Source organism: Colobus angolensis, unplaced genomic scaffold (genome assembly GCF_000951035.1).
Source record: "Colobus angolensis palliatus isolate OR3802 unplaced genomic scaffold, Cang.pa_1.0 Scaffold17, whole genome shotgun sequence".
NCBI lineage: Eukaryota > Metazoa > Chordata > Mammalia > Primates > Cercopithecidae > Colobus > Colobus angolensis.
Window position 1 is genome coordinate 12,645,969 of NW_012114821.1, and position 23,331 is coordinate 12,669,299.

Consider the following 23,331-nt stretch of genomic DNA (forward strand, 5'->3'; position numbering starts at 1 on the left):
TAAACTTGCCTGCTGCTCATAGCATTTTATCTCCTTTGTGAGTAATCAGACATCAGCACTCAGAACTGTCAGTGGCACGGCCACTGATGTTTACCCATATTGTCATCTTCATGTGGAAATAGAGAAGTTTCAGCTTTCGAAGGTGAAGTCATCTGTCCAATGTCACATAGTAATAAATCTGTGTATTTAATCTATGTTTCCAATGCAAGAGCTAACACTGTTCACCTCACAGTAACCTGCTTTCAGAAAAATAATAGTGGATGTCAGGCAAGTTTATAGTTTGAGTGCCTTTTGGGAGGTCTCCTTGGAAATCCAAATATTTCTCCCCTTGGAAATCCAAATATTCAGGGAAATAGTGCCTGAAATCCCACTCTTCCAGTTCAATTCCTTTGGCCTGGCATTTAAGGCCCCCATTACCCCCGATCTAATCTCTTATCCTTACTGTTTGAAGATCCCTTCTATCTAGCTCTCTTTATTGTCAAACTAATGTGTTTGCTTCCCCCATCACCTCACTCTGTTAGACTTTCCTGCCTCTCTGTCCAAGTTCATGAACTTGTCTCTACCTGGCAAACTCTAATAACTGCCAGCTGTAAATACTTAACAGCAATTTGCTAGAAAAATTAATTTCTTTGCACTCAGCATTGCTCTAGGAATCTTCTTTTAAAACGCAAACATAATACACACAGCAAGATGAGAAGCACGCACTCCATACTGTTTATGACGACTTTTGGAGAAGGGTCTGGGGAAACGTGAGGGAAGTGTGGGGCTGTAGGAGATATACTTTCTACATTTTACAATTAAGAGAGTGGAGAATAGGGAAATTGATGGAGGGGGTAATGGGTGGCGTTTATGGAAAACTTGTTAGCCGGAAATGGGTGTTGGGGAGTGACTTTAAAAAACTGGAGTATGACAATGACAAGGAACCTTTATAGTGAGCCTGTTGTTTTTAGTGTCCTTCCTTCGTTCAAATTATCTAATTAAAGCTTCACAGTGACCCTCTTAGGTTATTACTTCTCATCTTACAGATGTGGAAACTGAGAAGTAAGTGTAAGGTCACGCCGCTGGTAGAGTAGGGGGCGAAATCCAGATCTCTTGGCTCTGGAAGCTTTAAATCAAACACAAAAAGGAAAAAGTCTGGAAGGCACAGGAAAGAGGAGCGTCCTGATTCTTTGTTCAGTCTGGACCATTGGGAGAGGGAAGCAGTCTGTGGCAAGTCGGAGGTGGGACGAGGACGAAGACTGGGCTTGGGTTGGAGAGCCCCTGTCTGCTGAGCCCCTTCACTGCAGTCTCCTCCGCTTGCTCCGCGGAGCTCAGGAAACGCGGCATGTCTTGGCCCCGCGCGGCCGCCGTAGAATCCCCGTTGCCATGGCTCCCGAATTCCGCCAGGGACGCGCTGAGGAGCGGAGGTGAAGGGTGAGAAGCGTCCTTCGGGGTCCGGGTCCGGCTTGCGGGGCCAGCGAACTGGAGAGGCGCCATGGGCTGGAGTAAGCCCCCCTCCACCTTCCGTCCCCGATCGTTCCCCTTGTGGACATCGTCCCGGGTCCCGTGGGATCCTTGTCGCCGGCACCAGCCCCGCGCTGTCGGTTCCCCGGCGCCCGGGCGGACCCCAGCCCCACCCGGCCCTCCGCCCCGCAGCCCCGGCTGCGCCAGGTCCTCTGCAGACTGGCCGGGCAGCCTGGCCTTTTCCAGCTCAGGTTCCTAATCTGTAAAATGGGCAGGGCCGTGGGAAGCAGAGGAAGAGGCAGAAAGGCACTGGACTCCAGGAAAGGGGGTCGGGGAAGGTGCAGGGTATTTGGCGTTAGACACACCGGGTTCCGGCCAAGCGGCTCCTTACTCGCTGTGAACGTGGGCCAGTCACTGTCTCCAAGCCGCAAATCTTCGGACTCATTCCGTAAGGCAGTGACGACTTTTGGAGAAGGGTCTGGGGAAACTTGGAGCCTAGCCTAGCCTAGCGGTGGAGGGTCCCGACTCTGGAGCCAGGGTTGAAGTCCTCCCTCTTCCTGTGACTTCGAGCGAGTGACTTCACCCCTTGGGCCTCAGCTTCTTCATCTCCAAAATAAAGGCAATCCTAGTACTGTTTTAGACACAGTAAGTGTTATAAATGTGTTTTGTTGTTGTTGTTATTTTTGTTTGAGACGGAGTCTTGCTCTGTCGCCAGGCTGGAGTGCAGCGGTGTGATCTCAGCTCACTGCAGCCTCCGCCTCCCAGGTTCAAGCAATTCTCCTGCCTCAGCCTCCTGAGTAGCTGGGATTACAGGCGTGCGCCACCACGCCAGGCTAATTTTTGTATTTTTAGTAAAGACGGGGTTTCGCCATATTGGCCAGGCTGGTCTCGAGCTCCTGACCTCAGGCGATCCACCCGCCTCGGCCTCCCAAAGTGCTGGGATTACAGGCGTGAGCCACCGCGCCCGGTCGTAAACGTGTTTCTTAAAAAATATACTAACAGACTGCAAGGTGATGCGGGTAAGTTATTTATATTGGATGAACCATTTTGATATCAACAACGTTTTTGAGCTCCCCATATGGCAGTTTTGTACAGCTCCACCTAAATGATCACTTATCATTGTAAAAATGTCATAATTAACTTCTTTTTAAATCAAGAGACTGCTCCAGATGATGGGCTTTCTGCCCCGGAAGACCTGACAGCCTGCAAGTGGGAGGGGCGGGGTGGGGGGTGTGATTTGTAGATGTTAGAACTCCTTTCCTAAACCAGCTGCTGATATTTCTTCCTCTCTTCTCAGGGCTGTTTCCCCATGCCCTGGTCTCACCCTAGTTGTTTTTGTTTGTTTGTTTTTGTTTTTGTTTTTCCTTCTTCTTATTAGCTTTTTTATGTCGTGAATTTTCCTTTGCCCTCTTTCTCTGAGTCGTGTCCACTTTCATTTGTTAAATCATTAACTTGTCAGACTTGCATTGGAGTGTTTACCTTGAGTCAGGTAGTGAATGCAGGAAACAGTGAGGAAGGAGACAGATGTAGGCCTACCCTCCTGGGGAGAGAGAAGACAAACACAAGCCTGGTGGTTACAGCCGGGAGAGAGAGGGGTGCCTGCACCTTGAGGGCATGGGTAGGGGACCTAACCTCAAGGTGGGTGGAGGCTTCTCTGAGGAAGCGGTGCTGTCTGGAAGGGAAACAGGAAGGCACAGTGAATTGCCCAAAGGTGAGGAAGAACAGGGCTTCTTGGTGGCTAATTGTCACTGACAGGAGCTGGTGTGAGACAGAAAGAAGAAGTGGAGGGCAAAGAGAGAAGCGAGGCCTGACAGGTAGGCAGGGATCGGCATATACAGGTTTTGTACTTAAGATTTAGAAATTTATCAAAAGAGCCACAGGGAAACCAAAAGGTTTTGTTCACTGGCATGGCTTGGCCCTGTGGGAGATCGAGTGGGAGATAGTAGTCTGAACTGAGGTCATGGCAGCAGGACAGATGACAAGGACTCCTCCAATGAGTAGCTCTGATGTGCCAGGCTTGGTTAACATGCTTTACCTTCATTCTCCTGTTTGATCTTCCCAGCAGCCTTTTAAGGCAGGGAAGGATTACTGACATCTCCATTTCTGAGGTGAGGCACAGAGAGTAAATCACATAGTAACTGTCAGTGCTGGGGACAGAACCCATGAAGATTTCCTCTGGGTCCTGCATTACACTGCACTGCCTCCCACAGGACTGAAGCTAAGTGGACAGATTTGAAAGATGTGGGTGGAGAAAGTGGTCCTCTCTTGCTGTGCCACAAACCCTTTTTACGTGCTCTCTCTCTCCCATGCTTCCCAATAAATGGCCTTCTGCCTCTTGCTAACATCTCCTGACTGCTCCTGTGTGCCTTTTTTTCCCACTGCCTTTCCTGTATTTTCCAGAAAAATATGCAGGGATGTCATTAGTACAGGTTTTTGAGAGTCCGTGCTCAAAATATCATCTAGTGTACCTGTTCATTTTAGAGATGAGAAGGGGAACATTGATTCAGCCAATGTCACATCCCGTCAGTCAGGAGAGACGTTGGACCTAGGATACGAGCTTCCCGGCTTTCACTGCTCTTTCCACAATTCTCAGCTTCCTACAGCTGGAGGAGAAATTTGGGCCCCTGAGAAAGGATGATAATAATAGCTCACTCACACTTATTGAGCTGCTTATTGCCTTCTAGTCAGTATTCTGAAAGTTTCTGTGTGTGTGTACTCATTGAATTCTCACAAAAATCTTTTGAGGTAGTCACTAGTATCATCGTATCCATTTTGCAGATGAGGAATCTGGAGCACAAAGAGGTTAAGCAGCATGCCCAGTGCCACACAGTAAGTGGTACATCTGGGATGGTAAGAGCCTGCACTCTTGTATATGTTTGCTATATTGTCTCTTAGGAGTAAGAGACAGTTTGGTGAGAAAAAGAGAGGTCATGATGCAAATTCTCATGTAAAGTGAAAGAGGCCGCTATTTTTGGTGTTCGTGTCTGCTCAGGGGGACCAATACTGAGCCTGGGGATGGTGGCGAGAGGAAAATGAATTAGTTCCTCTCTGTGCATTTAATCTGGTGTATATTGTGATTTAGAGAAGATCTAGTGTCTTTATTTTTAAATTTTATATTATTGAATGCATTTTGTATTACTGTGACACCTTTGTCATCTATGGATCTTCTTTGGTGAAATGTCTTCAGGTATTTTGCCCATTTTATACATTGATTTGTTTTCTTATCATTGAGTTTTAAGAGTCCTCTATATATTCTGGATATAAGGCATCAGATATATGATTTGCAAATATTTTCTCCCCATCTATGGCTTATATTTTCCTTCTCTTAATTATTTTGAAAGAAGTTTTAAATTTTGAGGTTTAATTTATTATTTTATAGATCTTGCTTTTGGTGTCATATCCAAGAAACCTTTGCTAAGTTTACATAGATTTTTCTTTTTTTTTCTAGAAATTTTATAATTTTTGGTTTTACACTATTCCATCATTCATTTGACTCAATTTTTGTATATGATGTGAGATGTAGATTAAATTGTTGTCTGTGTGTGTGTGTGTGTGTGTGTGTGTGTGTGTGTGTGTTTAATGTGGAAATCCAGTAGTACCAGCAACACTTGTTGAGGGCTATGCTCTCTCCATTGAATTGAACCTTTGGATAAACCAGTGGCATGTATGTGTGTGTTCTGGACTTTCTTTTCTGATTTATTGATTTATTTGTCGTCCTTTGTGCCAATTTCACACTCTCTTGATTACTGGAGCTTTGTAATAAGTAGTCTTGAAATCCAGTAGTGTTTTTCCTCTAAATTTTTTTATATCTATCAAAGTTGTTTTAGGTATTCAGATCCTTTGAATTTCTATACGAATTTGAGTAGTGTATTGTCAATTTGTACAAAAATAAGTCTCCTGGGATTTTGACCTGGATTGTGTTAAATCTGTAGCTCAATTTGGGGAGAATGAGCATCTTAACAATATTGAATCTTCTGACCCAAAAGCAAGGGATATATCTCCATTTATTTAGCTCTTACAAAATGTCTACAATATTTTTGAAGTTTTCAATGGACAGACTTTGCACGTATTTTTCTGATTTATCTCTAAATACTTCATATTTTTGATGGCATTGTAAATGGTTAATATATAGAAGTATACTTGATTCTTTCATATAGATCTTATATTCTGCAATCTTGCCAAACTTTCCTATTCAAGTAGCTTTTTATGTGAATTCCATTTGATGTTCTCTGTAAACAGTCATATCATCTGCAAATAGAAATAATTCTACTTCTCTACTACCTGAATGACTTTTTTTCCCTTGCCTATTGCTAGAACCTTCAGTATAATGTTGAAGAGGAAAGAATGGATTTCCTGGTCTTTTTTTCTGATTCTTAGGGGAAAAGTCTTTCTCCACTCGATATAATATTGATTATAGGTCTTTTATGGATGCTCCTTACCAAGTTGAGTTCTTTTTTATTTCTGGTTTCCCGAGTTGTTGTCTTTTTAAAATCAGGAATGGATGGTGGATTTTGTCAACTGCTGTTTTGCATCTCTTGACATTATCACTTTGTTAGTTTATTAATATTGTGTGTCACATGGATTTCTGAGCATTATATCAATCTTGTATACATTGGATAATCCCCCCCTTAGTTATAATGTATAATCTTTGTATTACATTATTGGATTTGATTTGCTAAATTTGTTGCCTAGGATTTTTACATATGTGTTCATGAGGTACATGGGTCTGTAGTTTTCTTTTCTTGTAATGCATTTGATTGGTTGTAATTCTGGCCTTATAGAATATAATGGGAAGTATTTTTCCTTTTCAATTTTCTGCAAGAGTTTGTGTATATGGGGTATTATTTTCCCTTAAGTTCTTGGTAGAGGTAATCAAATGAGACATCTGTGCCATAGTTTTATTTGTGGAAAGAAAGGTGTTTAACTACATATCCAGCAGATACAGGGCTGTTCAGCTCATCTATATCTTCTTGAGTGAACTTTTGTAAGTTGTGTCTTTTAAGGGATTCACCCATTTAAGTTCTTAAATTTATTGGCATAAAGTTACTTATATTTTTTATCATTTTAATATCTGTAGAATACATATGATGTCACCTCTCTCACTCCTAATATTGTCAATTTGTATCTTCTCTCTTTTTTGCTGATAAGTCTGACTAAAAGTTTACCAATTTTATTTTCTTAAAGAGCCAGCTTTGATCTTTATTGATTTTTCTCTGTTTTTTCTGCTTTTCATTTCATTGATTTCTGTTATAATCTTCATAATTTACTTTCTTCTGCTTATTTTGGATTTTATTTGTTCTTTTTCTAGATCCTTAAAGTGGAAGCCAATATTCGATACCTTTCTTTATTCCTACTATAAGTATTTAATGCTATACATTTACCGCTAAGTAATGTTTTAGCTGTATCCCGCAAATTTTGATATGTTGCTTTTTTGTGCGTAATTTTTAATTCTGTTCAAAATACTTTCTATTTTTCCTTTTTATTTCCTTATGCCCAAGTTTAAAAAACTACTTTTGTATGTTTTGTATAGATTTTTAGTTATTTTGGCTAGAGGGTAAACCCTGTTTTATTACTCTATTATGTCCAGAACCTGATGCCACTGCTAATCTTATGATGAAGTACTGGTCCTAGCCCTCAGCTTTCTCTGTCCTCTGGTTTCAGGAAATGAAAACCTCTTCATAGTGCTCCCAATGCAGTCCTTTGGTTTTACACTTCTTCTGTCAGCCTTTCCTGATTAGTTGTGTTTAGCAGCAGCCTTTATACGATACAATATAATTGTTCTTTAAGTTACAGTTTCTCTCACATTTCTCTAACACCTGACATGTTACACTTACTAGTACATTCCCTTCTACTTGTATCCTATCTCTGTTCAACACCAGGGCAAGTCTTTACAATTGCATATCTGCCTTGGGCCAGGCACTATCTATGTTCTGCCTACCAGGAATAACAGTGTCTTTGCCACTCTGGCAACCTGTAATCTGACTCCAAAATCCTATCTTAGCTAGCATCTGCTTTCATGCACCACTTCTGGTATCAACTCTTCCAGGTTGGGCTCCTCAGGAAGCTGGTATCTAGGTGGGAATTAGCATGCAGGAGGTTTATTAGGGAGCATTGTCGGGGTAGATAGGAAAAAAAATCAAAATTGAGCAGAGGGAGAAGTTGGGCTGTGATGTGTCTAACAAAGGCCTTACGAAACCAACCAGGAGATCTGAACTTGGAATGAACCTTCTAATTTTCCCAAGTTGGGATGAAGAACTGGGTCTTTACAGCCTCTACATCAACCAGTCATTGAATGTGGGCTTTCCCTGGAAAGGAAAGGGCATGACCTTGGTTGAACAATCTCTTCAGCTGAGGCAGCTCACGAAGAAGGTGGGCAGCCGAGGGTTGTCTGTCAATAGAGTCCCTAGCAGCTAGAGGAATTAATCCTTCAGTTTTGAAGAGGGACCTAAGAAGTGCATCATGTCATCCACGATGGCCTGTGATGCCCTTTCCTGGTTTATCTAACAAACATCTACTCACATTTCAAGATTCAGCTCAGGGCGGGTGCAGTGGCTCACGCCTGTAATCCCAGGACTTTGGGATGCCGAGGTGAGTGGAACACGAGTTCAAGAGATCGAGACCATCGTGGCTCGATCTCTATTAAGAGACCCCGTCTCTATTAAAAATACAAAAAAAAAAAAAAATTAGCTGGGCGTGGTGGCGGGTGCCTGTAGTCCCAACTACTCGGGAGGCTGAGACAGGAGAATGGCGTGAACCCGGAAGGCGGAGCTTGCCTTCAGTGAGCCAAGATCGCGCCGCTGCACTCCAGCCTGGGCGACAGAGGGAGACTCCGTCGCAAAAATAAATACATACATACATACATACATACATACATACATACATAAATAAATAAATAAATAAATAAAAGATTCAGCTCAGACTCCTCCTCCATGAAGCTTCTTCTGACCTCCCTTTTCTCAGTAGCACCGATCACTCTCCTGCGCACTCATCGTACTTTCTATGTGGTGCTCTCAGTGCCCCATAGCACTTAGTGCTTCTGAGTAGCACGCTCTACTAAGTAGTCCCTAAAGATATCACTAGACTGGGGTGCAATATGGCTGTTGCCGCAAATTATGATGAGCCTGGGTCAGCAAGAAGAGACAGGCAAGTGTACAATCCTGCTTTTAAGAGTTTCCATTGAAAATGGTTAAAACATGTTTTAGATGCTGCAAGAGGTGACCTTCACCCATTTGTAACCCCTTCATTCTATTAAATCTCAATTTCATGTACATATCTGATAGGTCTTTCAAGATGTCTGAAAATGCTACAAAATCTTCATTAGATACATATTGGTTGATTTTATTCTAATCTAGCAAGGAAAAAGAGTTGCTTACAAAACATGATGTAAGCCTGAAGGAATGAACACTAAATTATTGGCTTTGGGAGTTTTTAGAACTTTGCCCAATGTAATGAAAAACTTTAGAAGCAAACACAGCAGGATGGCCTCCAGTGTCCCAGAAACCTCCTCACCATGCCTTCTGTGCCTGTTCCCTGCAAAGTCATTTTACTGATACACCCTCAAATTTTGGAGAACCCATTCATATTAACGAATTGGAAAGAAACTTAGGTGAGCTGGATGTGTTTTGATTAAACCCTTGGATCCCTTCACCGCATCTTGCAGTGAGGGGAGTATGTATCTGTGGTTGAAGCTGTCAGTATCCTTCATCAAGTACTTATTTCTCCAGTCATGCAGGTATTGGTTAGCACTCACCCGTCTGCATCTTATATTTTGCTATTTGAAATTTCCTAAAATAAGGAAGTGAAAGCAGTATGTTTTATATTGTGCCTTGGCATATTTTTCTTCCATACCACATAATAGGTACTATAATACCATTTCTCTTGAAATAGTCTTATGATAACATATGAATGTTTCCAAAGCATTTTATTATTTATTTATTTACATACTTATAGAAGGAAGGGAACTAACATTTATGACCAATGACTGTATACCAGGCACTGTGCTAAGGGCTTTACTTAATTATTTAATCCTCAAAAAATTTTAAGAAATAATTACTAACATTATCTCCAGTTTACAGATGAGAAAACTGAAAATAGGTGAACAGTTTTGCCCAAATCTATGTATCATAAACAGGTAGAGAATGATGGGGCAAAGATTTGACATCATCTTTTCATGACAACACTACACACCGCATCCCTTAGGTTACATTCCAGTTCTAAATTATAGTACAAGTTCGTTCTAAGTCCTTAGCTCTCCGGGGCTCTTTACAGTGGACTCAAACTTGCCTAGCTTTTTTATATTTCCTGATTCCTTCAATGCTTTGCTCTAGCCATAATGAATGCCACGTAATTTACAGAATCCTCTATGGCCTCTCTTCTTCTGAGCTTGCTTCTTGGAATTGTCTTTTATCTGTCCCATTCTCTTGAATAATCTTACTCATCCTCTATGTCTCAGCTGAAGATAGGGGGCTTTCCATCTTCTCCGAAGACTGGATTAGAAGCTCTGGGTATCCCAGACCATCCACATGACCCCAGTGGTATGCACACCGTACTTCTTTTCTGCCTGTTCTACCAGGCAACCTCCATGAAAGTAAGGACTGTCTGCCATTGTGTCTACATCATTACTGAAGGTATGTTCACTATATTCTTGCTGCAAAGTGAATGAAGATACCCTTGCTCCCTGGCCTTTGCACTGTGCTGTTTCTTGTGCTCCACTCTCTTCCTTTTTTCTGGTTAATTCTCATGTGTGCTGTGTATCTCTGTCAACATTCCCCGCTTCTGAAGCTGCAGCTGGGTTGGGTGCTCCTCCTAGGTGTTTCACAGTATCCAGCTCTTCTCTCAAGCTCATCATTCATCTTGCACTGTTGTCACTACCTCTTATTAATTCTGGACTGAAAATTCCTCGAGGGCAGAGTTTATATCTTTTTTTATTTAACTTTTTAATTTTGTTTTCGTTTGACACATTATTGTACATATTTGTGGGATACATTGTGATGTTTCCATACATATACTGTATAGTAATCAGATCAGGGTAATTAGCATATCTATTATCTAAAACATTTATCATTTCTTTGTGTTGGAAACTTTCAATATAGTCCTTTTAGCTATTTCAAACTATGTATTATTGTTTTTAATTTTATATTCAGAGGATACATGTGCAGGTTTGTTACATGGGTATATTGGATGATGCTGGGGTCTGAGCTTCAAGTGAACCCCTCACCCAAATAGTGAACATAGTACCCAGTAAGTCATTTTTCAACCCTTCCCTCCCCTCCTTCCCCCATTTTGGAATCCCTAGTGTCTATTGTTTCCATCTTTATGTCCTTGTGTACCCACTGTTTAGCTCCCACTTGTAAGTGAGAACATGCGGTATTTGATTTTCTGTTTGTGCATGAATTCACTTAGGATAATGACCTCCAGCTGTATCCATGTTGCTACCAAGGACATGTTTTTTTTCTTTCTTTTTATGGCTGCATAGTATTCCATGGTGTATGTGTACCAGATTTTCTCTATCCAATCCGCTGTTGATGGGGACTTGGATTGAATGCATGACTCTGATATTGTGAATAGTGCTGCAGTGGCACACGAGTACAGGTGTCTTTGTGACTGAATGATTGATTTTCCTTTGGGTAGATACCCAGTAGTGAGATTGCTGGGTTGAATGTTCATTCTGTTTTTAATTCTTTGAGAAATCTCCATTCTGTTTTCCATAGGGGTTTATCTGATTTGCATTCCCATCAACAGAGTATAAGTGTTCCCTTTTCTCTGGATCCTTGCCAACATCTATTATTTTATGACTTTCATAATAATAGCCATTCTGACTAGTGTGAGATGGTATCTCATTGTAGTTTTAATTTGCATTTCTCTGATGACTAGTGATGTGGAGCTTTTTTTTATGTTTTTTTGGGCACTTGTATGTCTTCCCAAAGCATTTTTAAATCTCTAGAATAATCTCACGTAAGTGCAGTGCTATATTATTTGGAGTAGAAATTTCTAAAGGCAAATAATGCTCCTTGGACTTAAAGAATGTTTGCTCTAAATTAGATAGTCTAAAAAACTGAAAATTGCTTTCCTGTTCGAAAGCATGAAACACTATAATCTCCATGAACCATGTAGATATCTTTAAACCTTTCTTCTTGGGAGCTCTGGTTTTTGTTCTGATGTTTGCCATTACAGGTGAAGCAGCATTGTGTAACAACAATTTCCTCCATGCTATAAAACGGTAAGCCACATGGCAGTTTGCTTGTGATAGGAGGGTTTAGAAAAGGTCCGCTGGGAAATTCCAGATCTTCACAGTTCTTTCCTCCTCTGTGATTCTCCATTTTCTTTTAATGTATCCTAATTGTATATAATCATTGCTGTCCAGGCAAACTTCTCTGTTGTGCCTCTTCTTTCCTTTGTGTGTGTGTGTAATTTAGTTATTCATGCTAAGGGAGGTTCCCTAAACTCCACCTCTTTAAACTAATAGAGATTTTTCTCATCTTTTGTCTCATAGTTAGAACGTATGAATCAACATAATTCTTTCCTAATATCTACATGCCTTCAAAAGAGATTTGACAGTTGCATGAAGTGGTCGATTTTACACACATAATACCTTGATGAAGAGAGTTTCTTAGCTAGTCGCAGTGGCTCACACCTGTAATCCCAGTACTTTGGGAAGGTGGATCGCTTGAGTCCAGGAGTCTGAGACCAACCTGGGTTCCATGGTGAAACCCTGTCTTTACAAAAAAAAAAAATTAGTGTGGTGGCATATGCCTGTAGTTCCAGCTACCAGGAGGCAGAGGTGGGAGGATCCCTTGATCCTGGGCTGCAGTGAACCATAATTGTGCCACTGCACTCCAGCCTGGGTGACAGAGTGAGACCCTGTCTCAACAGAGGAAAAAAAGAGTTTCTTAAATGTTCAGAGGTATAGCAAAAGAATACTACAAGGATATTTGGTATCGGTAGAAACTTTGTCAACCCTGCAAATCTTTAAGAGTGGGCAATTTGGGAAAATGTAGAGTGTAGACTAGAGGCGCCTGTGATACCTTCAGAGTGTAGACTAGAGGCGCCTGTGATACCTTCAGAGTGTAGACTAGAGGTGCTTGTGACACCTTGAGCAGCCCTGCGCGTCAGAAAGTCCAACATGGCAATATGAGGCCAGAGACCAAGTGATGCATAGGATGCTATCAGAAGTCCCCTGAACACATTCGACTTAAGCGTGGATGACAGCTCCTTTGGAATTCAAATTAGGTTATATCTTCAATATGGATACAAAACTAAGGCTTCAGCCAGAATCTGAGGCAAGAGTATAAGTAAAGGCCTGCGTATCAAGTTATAAACCAAACTGCTAAATAAAATACATCTTCCTCCCTTAACAAGTATACTTTCATAACAACCCGAGGGCTGCATTTCCTATGCTGGAGTTCTATGACAGAGCATGGGGGCTTGGGGAAATCTTGCCCTCTGGCCCTCTCTTCCCTTTTCTTCCCATCTCTGACTCTATCCTGTCCCCTCACGCCCATGTATGAGCATGGACACTCCAGCCTATACATCCATGCCATCCACCTCCCTGACAAACAGCTGATCCTTGGATACCCCTAGGCGTTGGGATATGTACCTGATATCATGGTCTGTCTTCAGGAATGAACTTGGAGAAACTGCCATTGCAAGGTTTGGAGTAAGACTTGGAGCCCCTTGGACAGAGAATCCCATCATTCCCTCCATGGATTATGGTCCAGAGAGGAAGACTTGGGCCCTGATGGGCACATCCTCCTGGCCCCATGGACTCCAGTTCTAATAGTAGCAAGGCCTCCAACAATCCACCCCCTTGCTCTATGGATTTGAGTAGTTTAAGTTACAGATATACCGTTAGTCATTGAGGATCTTATTAGTAGTGGTCAATAATTTCCACATTTTGTTAAATGTACAGATAACAAGGGTTGTGTGCTATTTCAACCTCTTGACCCATGTTGCATCCTTGCTAAGATAGTTCTTATAGGCAAATAACAGATACAGATCATACATTTTACTTTACATGGGAGCATTGCTCTATCCTCTGGCTGTACCCATTTATTCATTATCAGTTGATTTAAGCTGTTAGAACCAACTTTGGTTAGGAATATAGAGAGTAGTTTTAATGCTCTTCTCTTACAGGTTTGGTTTTTCTCTTTTCCTTGATTATAGCACTCTATTTAAGCTGGTTTGCAAACCATCAATGAAATTCCAGGGACAGCTGAATGGTGCTGGCGGCAAGGGTTCCAGCGAGCCAGACTGGTGGTGGTGTACTGTTAGCCTCCTTCCTGGGTGCTTTGGGCTGTCCCTTACCAGGATCTGATTTGTGACCATTTCTGCCTGTTAGTTAAGCCAAGGCTTAGAGCAGCAAGGACTTTCGCCATGTATGGTGTTTAAATCTCTCAACCCCTACATTACTCTGGTCCTTCTTCCAAAGAACTGTCATTGCAAGCACCCGTATCTCCTACCACTGAAAGTAGCAGAGAGTTTAGCTAACTCCACATGAATGATCAAGTTTGTACATGTTTTTACACTTAATAAAAAGGCAAACTCCACTTTTAAGGATGTGACATAGAGATGTAGTAGCAGAAGGTGCTGTGAAGAACTCTGTCTCAGTTAGAGGAGTCTGTACCTTCAGGAAACCTGGAATTTCTAGAGGCTGTTATTTGCTTACGCGTGAGGCAGTGGGGCATAGTGCTTGAGAGCAAGTGGTCTGGCACTGAACTGTGAATTTAAAACCTAGCTCTAACACTTATCACCAAGACCCAGGTAAGTTATTTAAACTTTCTGTGCTTTACTTCCTCATCTGACAAATGGCAGTAGTAACTCCAGATAGTCATATATTAATACATGCAAAGCATTTAGAATAGTACTTGACACCTTGTAAGTGATAGTGAGTCTTTATTACCTCCTGGGGTAGACATACAATATTTCCACATCCTACAGAAGATGTGAGGGTTCAACAAATACCATTTTTAGTGGCAGTGGGAAATGCTTGGTTCCTACTTGTCATTACCTCTTTGGTTTCAATGCATCTTTATGAAGATGATTCATGATCTTGTGCTTGGCTGTGACTGTGGACCATAGATAGCGCTATGTGCAGTCTCCTGGCGCCATCTTCATCATATACTGCTGACCTTCTGTGGCAGGCGAACCCAGGGCAACACATCACTCGTGTCAGAGGGATGGGAGCTCCTATTATACCTCCTCCTGTGAGCGGCTTTCAAAAACACTTCTCCTGGAAACACAACAAGTGGTGGCTGCTTTATAAGACTGCTGTGCAAAATCTAAGGCGTTCCTTTTCTTTCTTTTAAGCTTCAGTTAAATTAACAAACATTGGTTAAATGAATGACCCATGACCTTTATCTTCTGAATGGTGGAAGATGCTTTCATATTTCTGCCCTCTGACAGCCCAGTTGTGCCTCTCAGTAACAAGTTGCTCTGTCTCAGATTAGTTAGTGGATCTCATCCATTTTAACATGGTACCATCACAAGATTCCATTAACTCTCAACTCCATCTCCATCCATACAGCAAAATATATGTAGACCCTTCACATTCAAAGGCAAATATAACATCATCATGTCTTCTTCTTCCCTCTGATTCACATCGTGGCATCACAAAAACTCCAGGAGGAGGTACCATTTTCTCTTTCACTTTGAAAATCGATTGGGCCTGGAGAATTGACACTTAACTGCAAAAAATAAAATAAAATAAAATAAATTTTAAAAAAACCAAATGCGTTAACAACACAATAATCTTATATTGAACAATGGGGACAGAAATATAATATGTAACACATTTTCTTCCAGTCACAGAAGATCTTATTAGACGGAATGCTGAACACAATGACTGTGTCATTTTTTCCCTGGAGGAACTCTCCTTGCATCAGCAAGAAATAGAAAGACTAGAACACATTGATAAATGGTGCCGGGATTTAAAAATTCTCTATCTTCAAAATAATCTTATTGGGAAAATTGGTAAGTTTCAGTACTTAGTTCTTATGGTTTCTTTAACATTGTGAATGAGAGAACTTTGGAATGTGCTGTGTTATTTTTAGAAGAAGACAATCACTGAAAAAAGAATTCCATGGGAAAACAGACACAACCATCTCTCAGTGGTTGTGTGGGGGGCATTTGCCTAAACATTTCTGTGTGTAGTGAAAACAATTTCCAACAAGAAGTTAGGAGAGCAGGTAAAGGTGAGGAACACATTAGTTGACCTGATCATCTAAAAAGACAGAGAACACATCAGACCTGAATTTTTTTTTTTTAAGTTTGAAAGGGAGGAGGTATTGGTCATCGTTTTACATCACACTGCAAGATGAATTTATATGAGAATTGAGGGGGTCCTTGTCAGGTTACTGCAGAATTCAATAGCTAGTTTTGCTATATTTATTGTGACCATATATGTGCAACGCATTGGGTTCAGTATTGGGTATTGAGGGGCTTCCAATTTGGAATGGAAACTAGAGGTAAATGCAGGAATCAGGTCAATGAAGATAAAAATATCAGCATTATAACTGATAAAGCTCTTCTAAGAAAGTGGCTTAGACTTGCAGCCAAGTGGGCTTGCTAATATTGCCCTCAGAATTAACCTACCCACCCAGTTACATGCAGAATTGGACAACCACAAGTTTCTCCTACCCAGGTGGGCCTTTGCTTTGTGTCAGGAGGTAGGTTGAGACCATGTGCTGTCTGCTGGTAGGAAGATCCCAGAAACCAGGAAAGAGGGTAGGACTGGGCATGCTCAGTTTCTTCTCCTGATTAACCTATCAGATAAGTTGGTCTTCCTTCCCCCACCACACCTGACTTCTCTCACAGAAGAATGATGAATTAAAGGGCAGAGGGAAGGGAGGCATGTGGAGTTACTCTAATGGAGGTCCTGCCACATGGACACAGAAGGAGAATCCCCAGGACCCAGAAAGAGAAAGCACAGGCTCTGGCATCAGGTAGACCTGAGTCAGAACACTGCCTCTGCCACCTCCCTCTATGCAGTGTGAAATTTGACAAGTCAGTTACTTGCCCAAGTCTTAGTTTTGCCATCTGTAAAATGGCTAATAATGCCTAATGTCTAAATTGGCATAGGGATTACATGAAATGATATGCTTAGCGCTTGCTCACCATGAGGTAAGTACTCATTACAGGATAGCTGCTGTGCTGCTGCTGTTATCAATTTGATCATTTACCCCAGTGTCTCCAGGCTAGCCAAATGAAGGTAGGAACAGAAAGGAGAAGCCAATGGAGTTGGAGGAAAAGGGATGGAGTCAGGGCTGATGAGGCAGAGTGAGTGCCAACCCCTGTGTGCCCTGGCACGAGAACCCAGAGGTCAGCTTGCAGGATTATATTTACCTTCCCATGGTGATGTGCAGTGGTTCACAACGGGGGCATTTGGCAATGTCTGGAGGTATTTTTAGTTGTCGCATGTGTATGGGAGGATGGGGAGGGGATGCTACTGGCATCTAGTGTACAGAGGCCGGGAATACTGCAGACCATCCTACAGGGCTCAGGACGCGCCCCCGCCCCACAAGAAACAGGCCCAAAATGCTAGTATTGCTGAGGTTGAGAAACCCCGGTGATGTGGTCGCTTCTAGTTTCGTGGATAATTGAAAATTGGCTTCAGGCTTGCAAAAAGCCTAGCTTTGCATCATTTTTGGAAGATTTACTAAAATTCTCTGTATTTTTTCAGTTAATTATTTTTGGCATCTTTAACTTGACCAGAAATTAGAAACTCTGGCACATTGTTCAATTAAAAAGGCTATTACAGAAAACCACCAGCTTTTATGCATGGGGGCATGAAAGAACGGTTCTAATTGTACAGATCTAAAAGAGTTCCCAAAATTTTCATCTCCACAGCTGGGTCCATCACAATTACTAATTAGGAGCATGGTATTTCAGTCCTTTTCAGAGCTGTGAGAAAGTTTAAATTTTTGCTTCCAAAGTACTCTTAAATTAAACACTCTTTTAAATCCTAATAATGGGGTTTTTCAGTGCTACTCCACCCATAGGCATTTAGGCACTTGTTTAGCAAGTAAAACCACCCCTCTAGGATTCAGACTCCCTCTTGTGCCATTGAGGTAGAAGTTTGTGAAGCAATTGCCTTTCCTAAAGCCCTGTTGCCCGCGGGAAGACACAGATGGTCTGCGGAGGAAGGTGCTGCTTAGAGGTGACCCAAGAGGGAGCCCAGGGGCCATGTGGGGTCTTGTCAAGTGCCCTGCCCCCAGACCTACTGAATCAGAACCTGTGGGCTCCTGGAATCAACCCTTGCAACAGCTTCCCAATGGGCTGCATGCCTGGGCCAAGCTGAGAGCTACAGAGCTTCTTAAATCCCAGAAGGCAGAGGGTCTACTCCAAGTTCGTGGGCCTGCTTAGTTAATGAGAACTATTTCTAGAATGGTCTCGCTAGAACTCAGAGTCCCTTTTCACTACCCAAGAGGCTCTTCCATTTTGACTTACAGAGCCTTTTTTTTCCCTCTCTGTCCAAGTTGGGCCCTGTGGTTTTGAGGAATTAACTTAGGAAACCCTCCCTGAGCAAATCTTACTTTTCTATCATATGGCTCCTTTAGCCTTTGGAGGGTGATGCATATAACAAAGGTGGGGAAGGGAAATCCTATTTTGAAGAGGTATTTTATTGTGGGCTGGCCATTTTAACAATAATGAAGTATTTTGTTCAGGATGTGGACGAGACTCTCATAGTTCTTAGCACATAGAAACCTCCAAATCTGCTGGATGCAGTGGCTCATGCCTGTAATCCCAACACTTTGGGAGGCTGAGGTGGGCGGATCGTGAGATCAGGAGATCGAGACCATCCTGGCTAACACAGTGAAATCTGACTCTAATAAATATACAAAAATTAGCTGGGTATAGTGGCGGGTGCCTGTAGTACCAGCTACTCGGGAGGCTGAGGCAGGAGAATGGCGTGAACCCAGCAGGCGGAGCTTGCAGTGAGCCGAGATTGTGCCACTGCACTCTAGCCTGGGCAACAGAGTGAGACTCCATCACTTAAAAAAAAAAAGAAACTTCCTTATCTTTGACTCTTGAATGCTCAGATGTTTCTAAAGAGCTTTTTCAAACATTAGGATTACTTAGAATAATTTAAATTCTGAGAGAAATGTTTGTACTTTTTTCCCCCAAATCCTCCGTTTAAACAATGCATAAATTGAGATTCAGAGATGTGAACTGTTATGTTCAGGCCTATGGAAACAAATATATGATGTTTTGTACATTTTAGATTAACTATTAGTGGTGATAAGGGTGATGATTATAAATCACCATGTTTAAGCTTCATGATACCCCTGAGAAATGGGCAGAGGATGCACTAATTGAGTGAGGCTGCCCCCAGTGCACATTCCTTAGCAAAGTTTTCTACATTCCTGTCATCTTAGAAAGGACTGTTCTTTTAAAGTGTACTGCAATGATTTAGTTCCAGGTTCTGAAGTCAAATTTCCTAGCTCTACCACCTAACCTTGGACAAGTGAATTAACTCTCTGTACCATGGCATTGTGATTGGTAAAAAGGAGACAATAGTTTTGACCTCATAGGTTTATTATGAGGATTAAATAAGGAAATATATACTAAATGCTTAGAACATTGTGTGACATGTGATAAGCACTCTTGCTATGGTATTATTCACTATTTTTCAAAGGCCTCATTCTGCAGCAATTCTGTGACTTGTTTATGCTTGTTGTTTTGCCTGTATGAGCTTTCATGTTTATTAAATAAAATAATTCTGTATCAGGTTGATTTTGGTTTCAAGTCAAAGCAACCCAACTAAATGTGGCAGAACAGTAAGGAAATCAATTATCTTACCCAACTTTAGGTCTAGAGGTGGAGCAGACTCCAGAATCAGACAGGGTTGGTCGATTCCTTCTCTCTGCTCTACCAGCTCTCAGGCTTTGTCCTGCAGCTGCTTCCCTTATGATTGAGTATAAGTATCAATAGAGATAGTAATTCCTCATTCACATCCAGCAGGAAATAGAGATAAGAACCCCCCAAGCATGGAATATAGATCCTTCCCTTTTATCTGATTAGGAGCAGTGGGTGTGCATGTCCTCTCCTGTATCACACAGTTGTCAAGAGACTGCCATGGGCTGTTTGGCTTAAACTTAGGTTCCTGAGCCATCACTAGTGAGAGAGATTGGATTGTCATGCACTGGCCCAACTTGGCTAAACCCAATTGCCTGGAGTTAGGGCTAGGTAGAGACAAGAGCAAAACTGGGTGTCATCAGGAAGGATGGAGGGAGAAATGGGTCCTCCTTAGGCAGCCACCATGTCTGATGTACAGGTATAGATTTGGAAAAGCAACATGGTTTTGATAACCATAATAATAATCTTTAGATTTTCTTCATTATTTTAGTAATAGGTTACATAAAAGTGTCTTTATTTTGAATATTAATTATCTTAATTACATTATCTTGTATTTCAGAAAACGTTAGCAAACTCAAGAAACTTGAATATTTGAATTTAGCTTTAAACAACATTGAAAAAATAGAAAACTTGGAAGGTAAGAATGTTTCTTCTATTATGCTATTATGAATTAAAATTGAGATTTAAAGTTAGAAGGTCAGGTGAGGTGGCTCATTCCTGTAATCCCAGCACTTTGGGAGGCCGAGGCAGGCAGATCACCTGAGGTCAGGAGTTCGAGACCAGTCTGACCAATATGATAAAACCCCATCTCTACTAAAAATACAAAAATTAGGCAGGTGTGGTGGCATGCACCTGTAATTCCAGCTACTCAGGAGGCTGAGACGGAATTGCTTGAACCCTGGAGGCGGAGGTTGCAGTGAGCTGAGATCACACCATTGCACTGCAGCCTGAACAACAAGAGCGAAACTCTGTCCCCGCTCCCCCCCCCAAAAAAGAAAAAAGTTAGATTTAAACGGTCTTGTATAAAAATGGGTATGCTTTTAAAATTAACATTTTACATACATCTTGTAGTTATTCTTCTTATAAAAATTCAAGCAATAAGGTGATACGTAAATTCAAAAATGGAAGTCCACTTTACCCCTTCCTAACCTAGCCTCCTCAGAGGTAGCCAGAATTAACACTTGGGTATATACAGGGTGGTTTTATTTCATTTTGCTTTCTATTAATGGTATCATACTATGAGTATTGTTTTGAAAATTAGTTTTTTCCCTACAATTACCTTGCTTTTTTGATATCCAGGAAAGGGGGCGTGGGGCTATGTACTGGAATCATTGTAGACTGATTTATCTAACCATCTGTCTGCAAATGGACATTTGGGTGCGTTCCAGTGTTTTGCTATAAAAAGCATGGCTACAGTGAGCCTCCTTCTACATTTTACTTTGTGTATATGTGCACAGTTTTTTCTAGGACAGACACTTAGAAATGGAATTCCTGCATTTAAATCAGCATATTTTGAAAGATACTGCCAAATTGTTCTCCAAAATATTTATTGTATCGATTTGTACTTATACTGATAGTCCATGTGAGCACCGATTTCTACACAACTTCACTAATACTTTCTATAAACAATATTTTTTAAGATAGGAAGATATTTTTGTTTATTTTTGTAGTAGCTGTCCTATCCTAATAGGTGTGAAGTGGTATGTTATTGTGCTTCTGATTTGCGTTTACCTAATGACTAATGATGTTGAGCATTTTTTATGTGCTTACTGGCCATTTGAATATCTTCTTTGGAAAAATGCTTATTCAAAGCTTTGGCCCATTTTTAAATTAGTTATATTATTTGTCTTTTTACTGCTAAGTTGTAAGTGTACTTTATATATTCTAGATGCTAGACTTTGATCAGATATTTGATTTGCAGATATATTCTTCCAATTTGTGGGTTTTCTTTTCAACTTTCGTGATGGTGACCTCGGAGGCACAATTGTTCTTAGTTTTGTCTGTAGTTTTGTTTGTTTGTTTGTTTTCCCTGTAAGTGTCTTTGGCTTTACTGTCTGGAGAGTATGGGCCTTTATAGAATGACTTGAGAAGTGCTTCTGAATCGATTTTTTTCAAAGAGCTTGTAAAAAATTTGTGTTAACTCCTCTTTAAATATTTGTTAGAATACACCAGGAAAGCCATCTTGTCCTGGACCTTTCTTTGGGAAAATGTATTGATTATTAATTTAATCTCTTTATTTGTTGTAGGTCTATTCAGATTTTCTGTTTCTTCTTGACTTAGTTTTGGAAGGTTATGTCTTTCTAGAATTTGTCTATTTCACTTATGTTATCTCATTTTTTACCATACAGTTGTTTTTACTACTCCCTTGTCATCTTTTTCATTTTTTTAAATGTCAACAGTAAAGTCTCATCTGTCATTCCTGATTTACTAAATTTGAGTGTTCTCTTTTTTTTCTGGTTAATGTGTAGCTAACAGTTTGTCAATTTGGTCAATCTTTTCAAAGAACCAACTTCTGATTTTGTTGATTTTGTCTATTGTTTTATATTCTCTATTTTGTTTGTTTCCATTGTAATCCTTATTATTTCTTTCTCTTTGTGTTTTCTCTTTTTTCTAGTTTCTTAAGACAGACAATTAGGTTATTGATTTGAGTCATTCTTTTTTATGGAGGTGTAAATAAAATTATATGAATTTTCCTCTGATCGTTACTTTTTTGCATCTGTTTTGATATGTTGTGCTTTTGCTTTAATTCATCTCAAGGTATTTTCTGATTTTTTTTTTTTGCAATTTTTTTTCTTTAACCCATTACTTATATAGCAGTGTTAATTTCCACATCTTTGTGACTTTCCAACATTTTCTTATTTTACTGATTTCTAGTTTCATTCCATTGAGGTCAAATAAATACTTTCTTTGATTTTAATTACTTTTAGCTTTTGAGACTTGTTTTATGACCCAACATTTGATCTATCCTAGAGGCTGTTCTGTGTACATTTGAGAAGAATGTACATTCTGCTGTTCTTGGGTTTAATGCTCTAAATATGCCTGTTAGGTCTAGCCTTTTGTTTCTTTCTTTCCTACTCTTCTATTTCCTTGCTGATATTCTGTCTAATTGTTTTATCTATTATTAAAAGCAGGTTACTGATGTCTCCGACTATTATTGTGGAATTGTCTCTAGCTCTCTTCAATAATGTCAATTTTTGCTTTATGTATTTTGGGACTCTGCTCTTAGGTGCATATATGTTTATAATTATTTTATCTTTTTGATGAATTGATGTTACTATTATTATAAAATGTCATTTTTTGTCTATAGTAACAATGTTTGCCTTAAAGTTTATTTTGTCCAGTATTAATACAATCACTCCAGCTCTCCCTTTTTTCTTTTTGGTTACCATTTGTATGGTATAACTTTTCCTATCTTTTACCTTTCCAACTATTTCTATCTTTGAATCTAAAATGCTTCTCTTTAAATAACATATAGATGAATCATATTTTGATTTTTAATCTATCCTGTCAATCTCTGCCTTTTAATTGGAGAGATTAAGCCATTTACACTTAATGTAATTAGCAATAAGGCAGAATTTGTGTCTGTTATTTGCAATGTGTTTTCTATATCTCTTACGTCTAACTTGTTCTTCTGTTTTTGGATTACTGTTTTCATTTTTGTTATTTTTGTGTGTACCATTTTAATTCCCTTGTTCTTTCTTTTATGTGTATTTTTGAGTTTTTTTAGTGGTTTCCCTGGGAATTAAAATTAATATCTTAATTTATAACAATCTAGTTCAAATTAATACCAACTTCATTTCAATAGTATACAGACTTTGCTCCTGTATAGTTTAGTTCCCCTCTCTTCGTTTATGCTGTTATGGTCACATATCACGTCTTCATATATCATATGCCTATTAACATAGATTTATAATTATTTCTTTTTGCAGTCATCTTTTGAATAATTTAGCAGAAGAAAATAGGTACAAACAAAAATAAATGTATGTTGTCTTTTATATTTACTTATATAGTTACCTTTAGTAATTTTTCTTATTT

General features: G+C 40.3%; 1 protein-coding gene across 2 annotated transcripts in view; it reads left to right on the top strand.

The window, feature by feature from the left end:
• Positions 1-1,342: 1,342 nt before the first annotated feature.
• LRRC6 (leucine rich repeat containing 6) overlaps positions 1,343-23,331 on the top strand; it is a 92,900-nt gene continuing 70,911 nt past the window's right edge. The window contains exons 1-3 of one of the 2 annotated variants that reach the window (XM_011938163.1): positions 1,343-1,484; positions 15,244-15,411; positions 19,856-19,933. In XM_011938163.1, the coding sequence (XP_011793553.1) occupies positions 1,475-1,484; positions 15,244-15,411; positions 19,856-19,933 (256 nt within the window). In that variant the 5' untranslated portion in view covers positions 1,343-1,474. Of the gene's footprint in view, positions 1,695-15,243; positions 15,412-19,855; positions 19,934-23,331 lie in introns of both variants that reach the window. The other variant, XM_011938162.1, reaches the window with a different exon arrangement.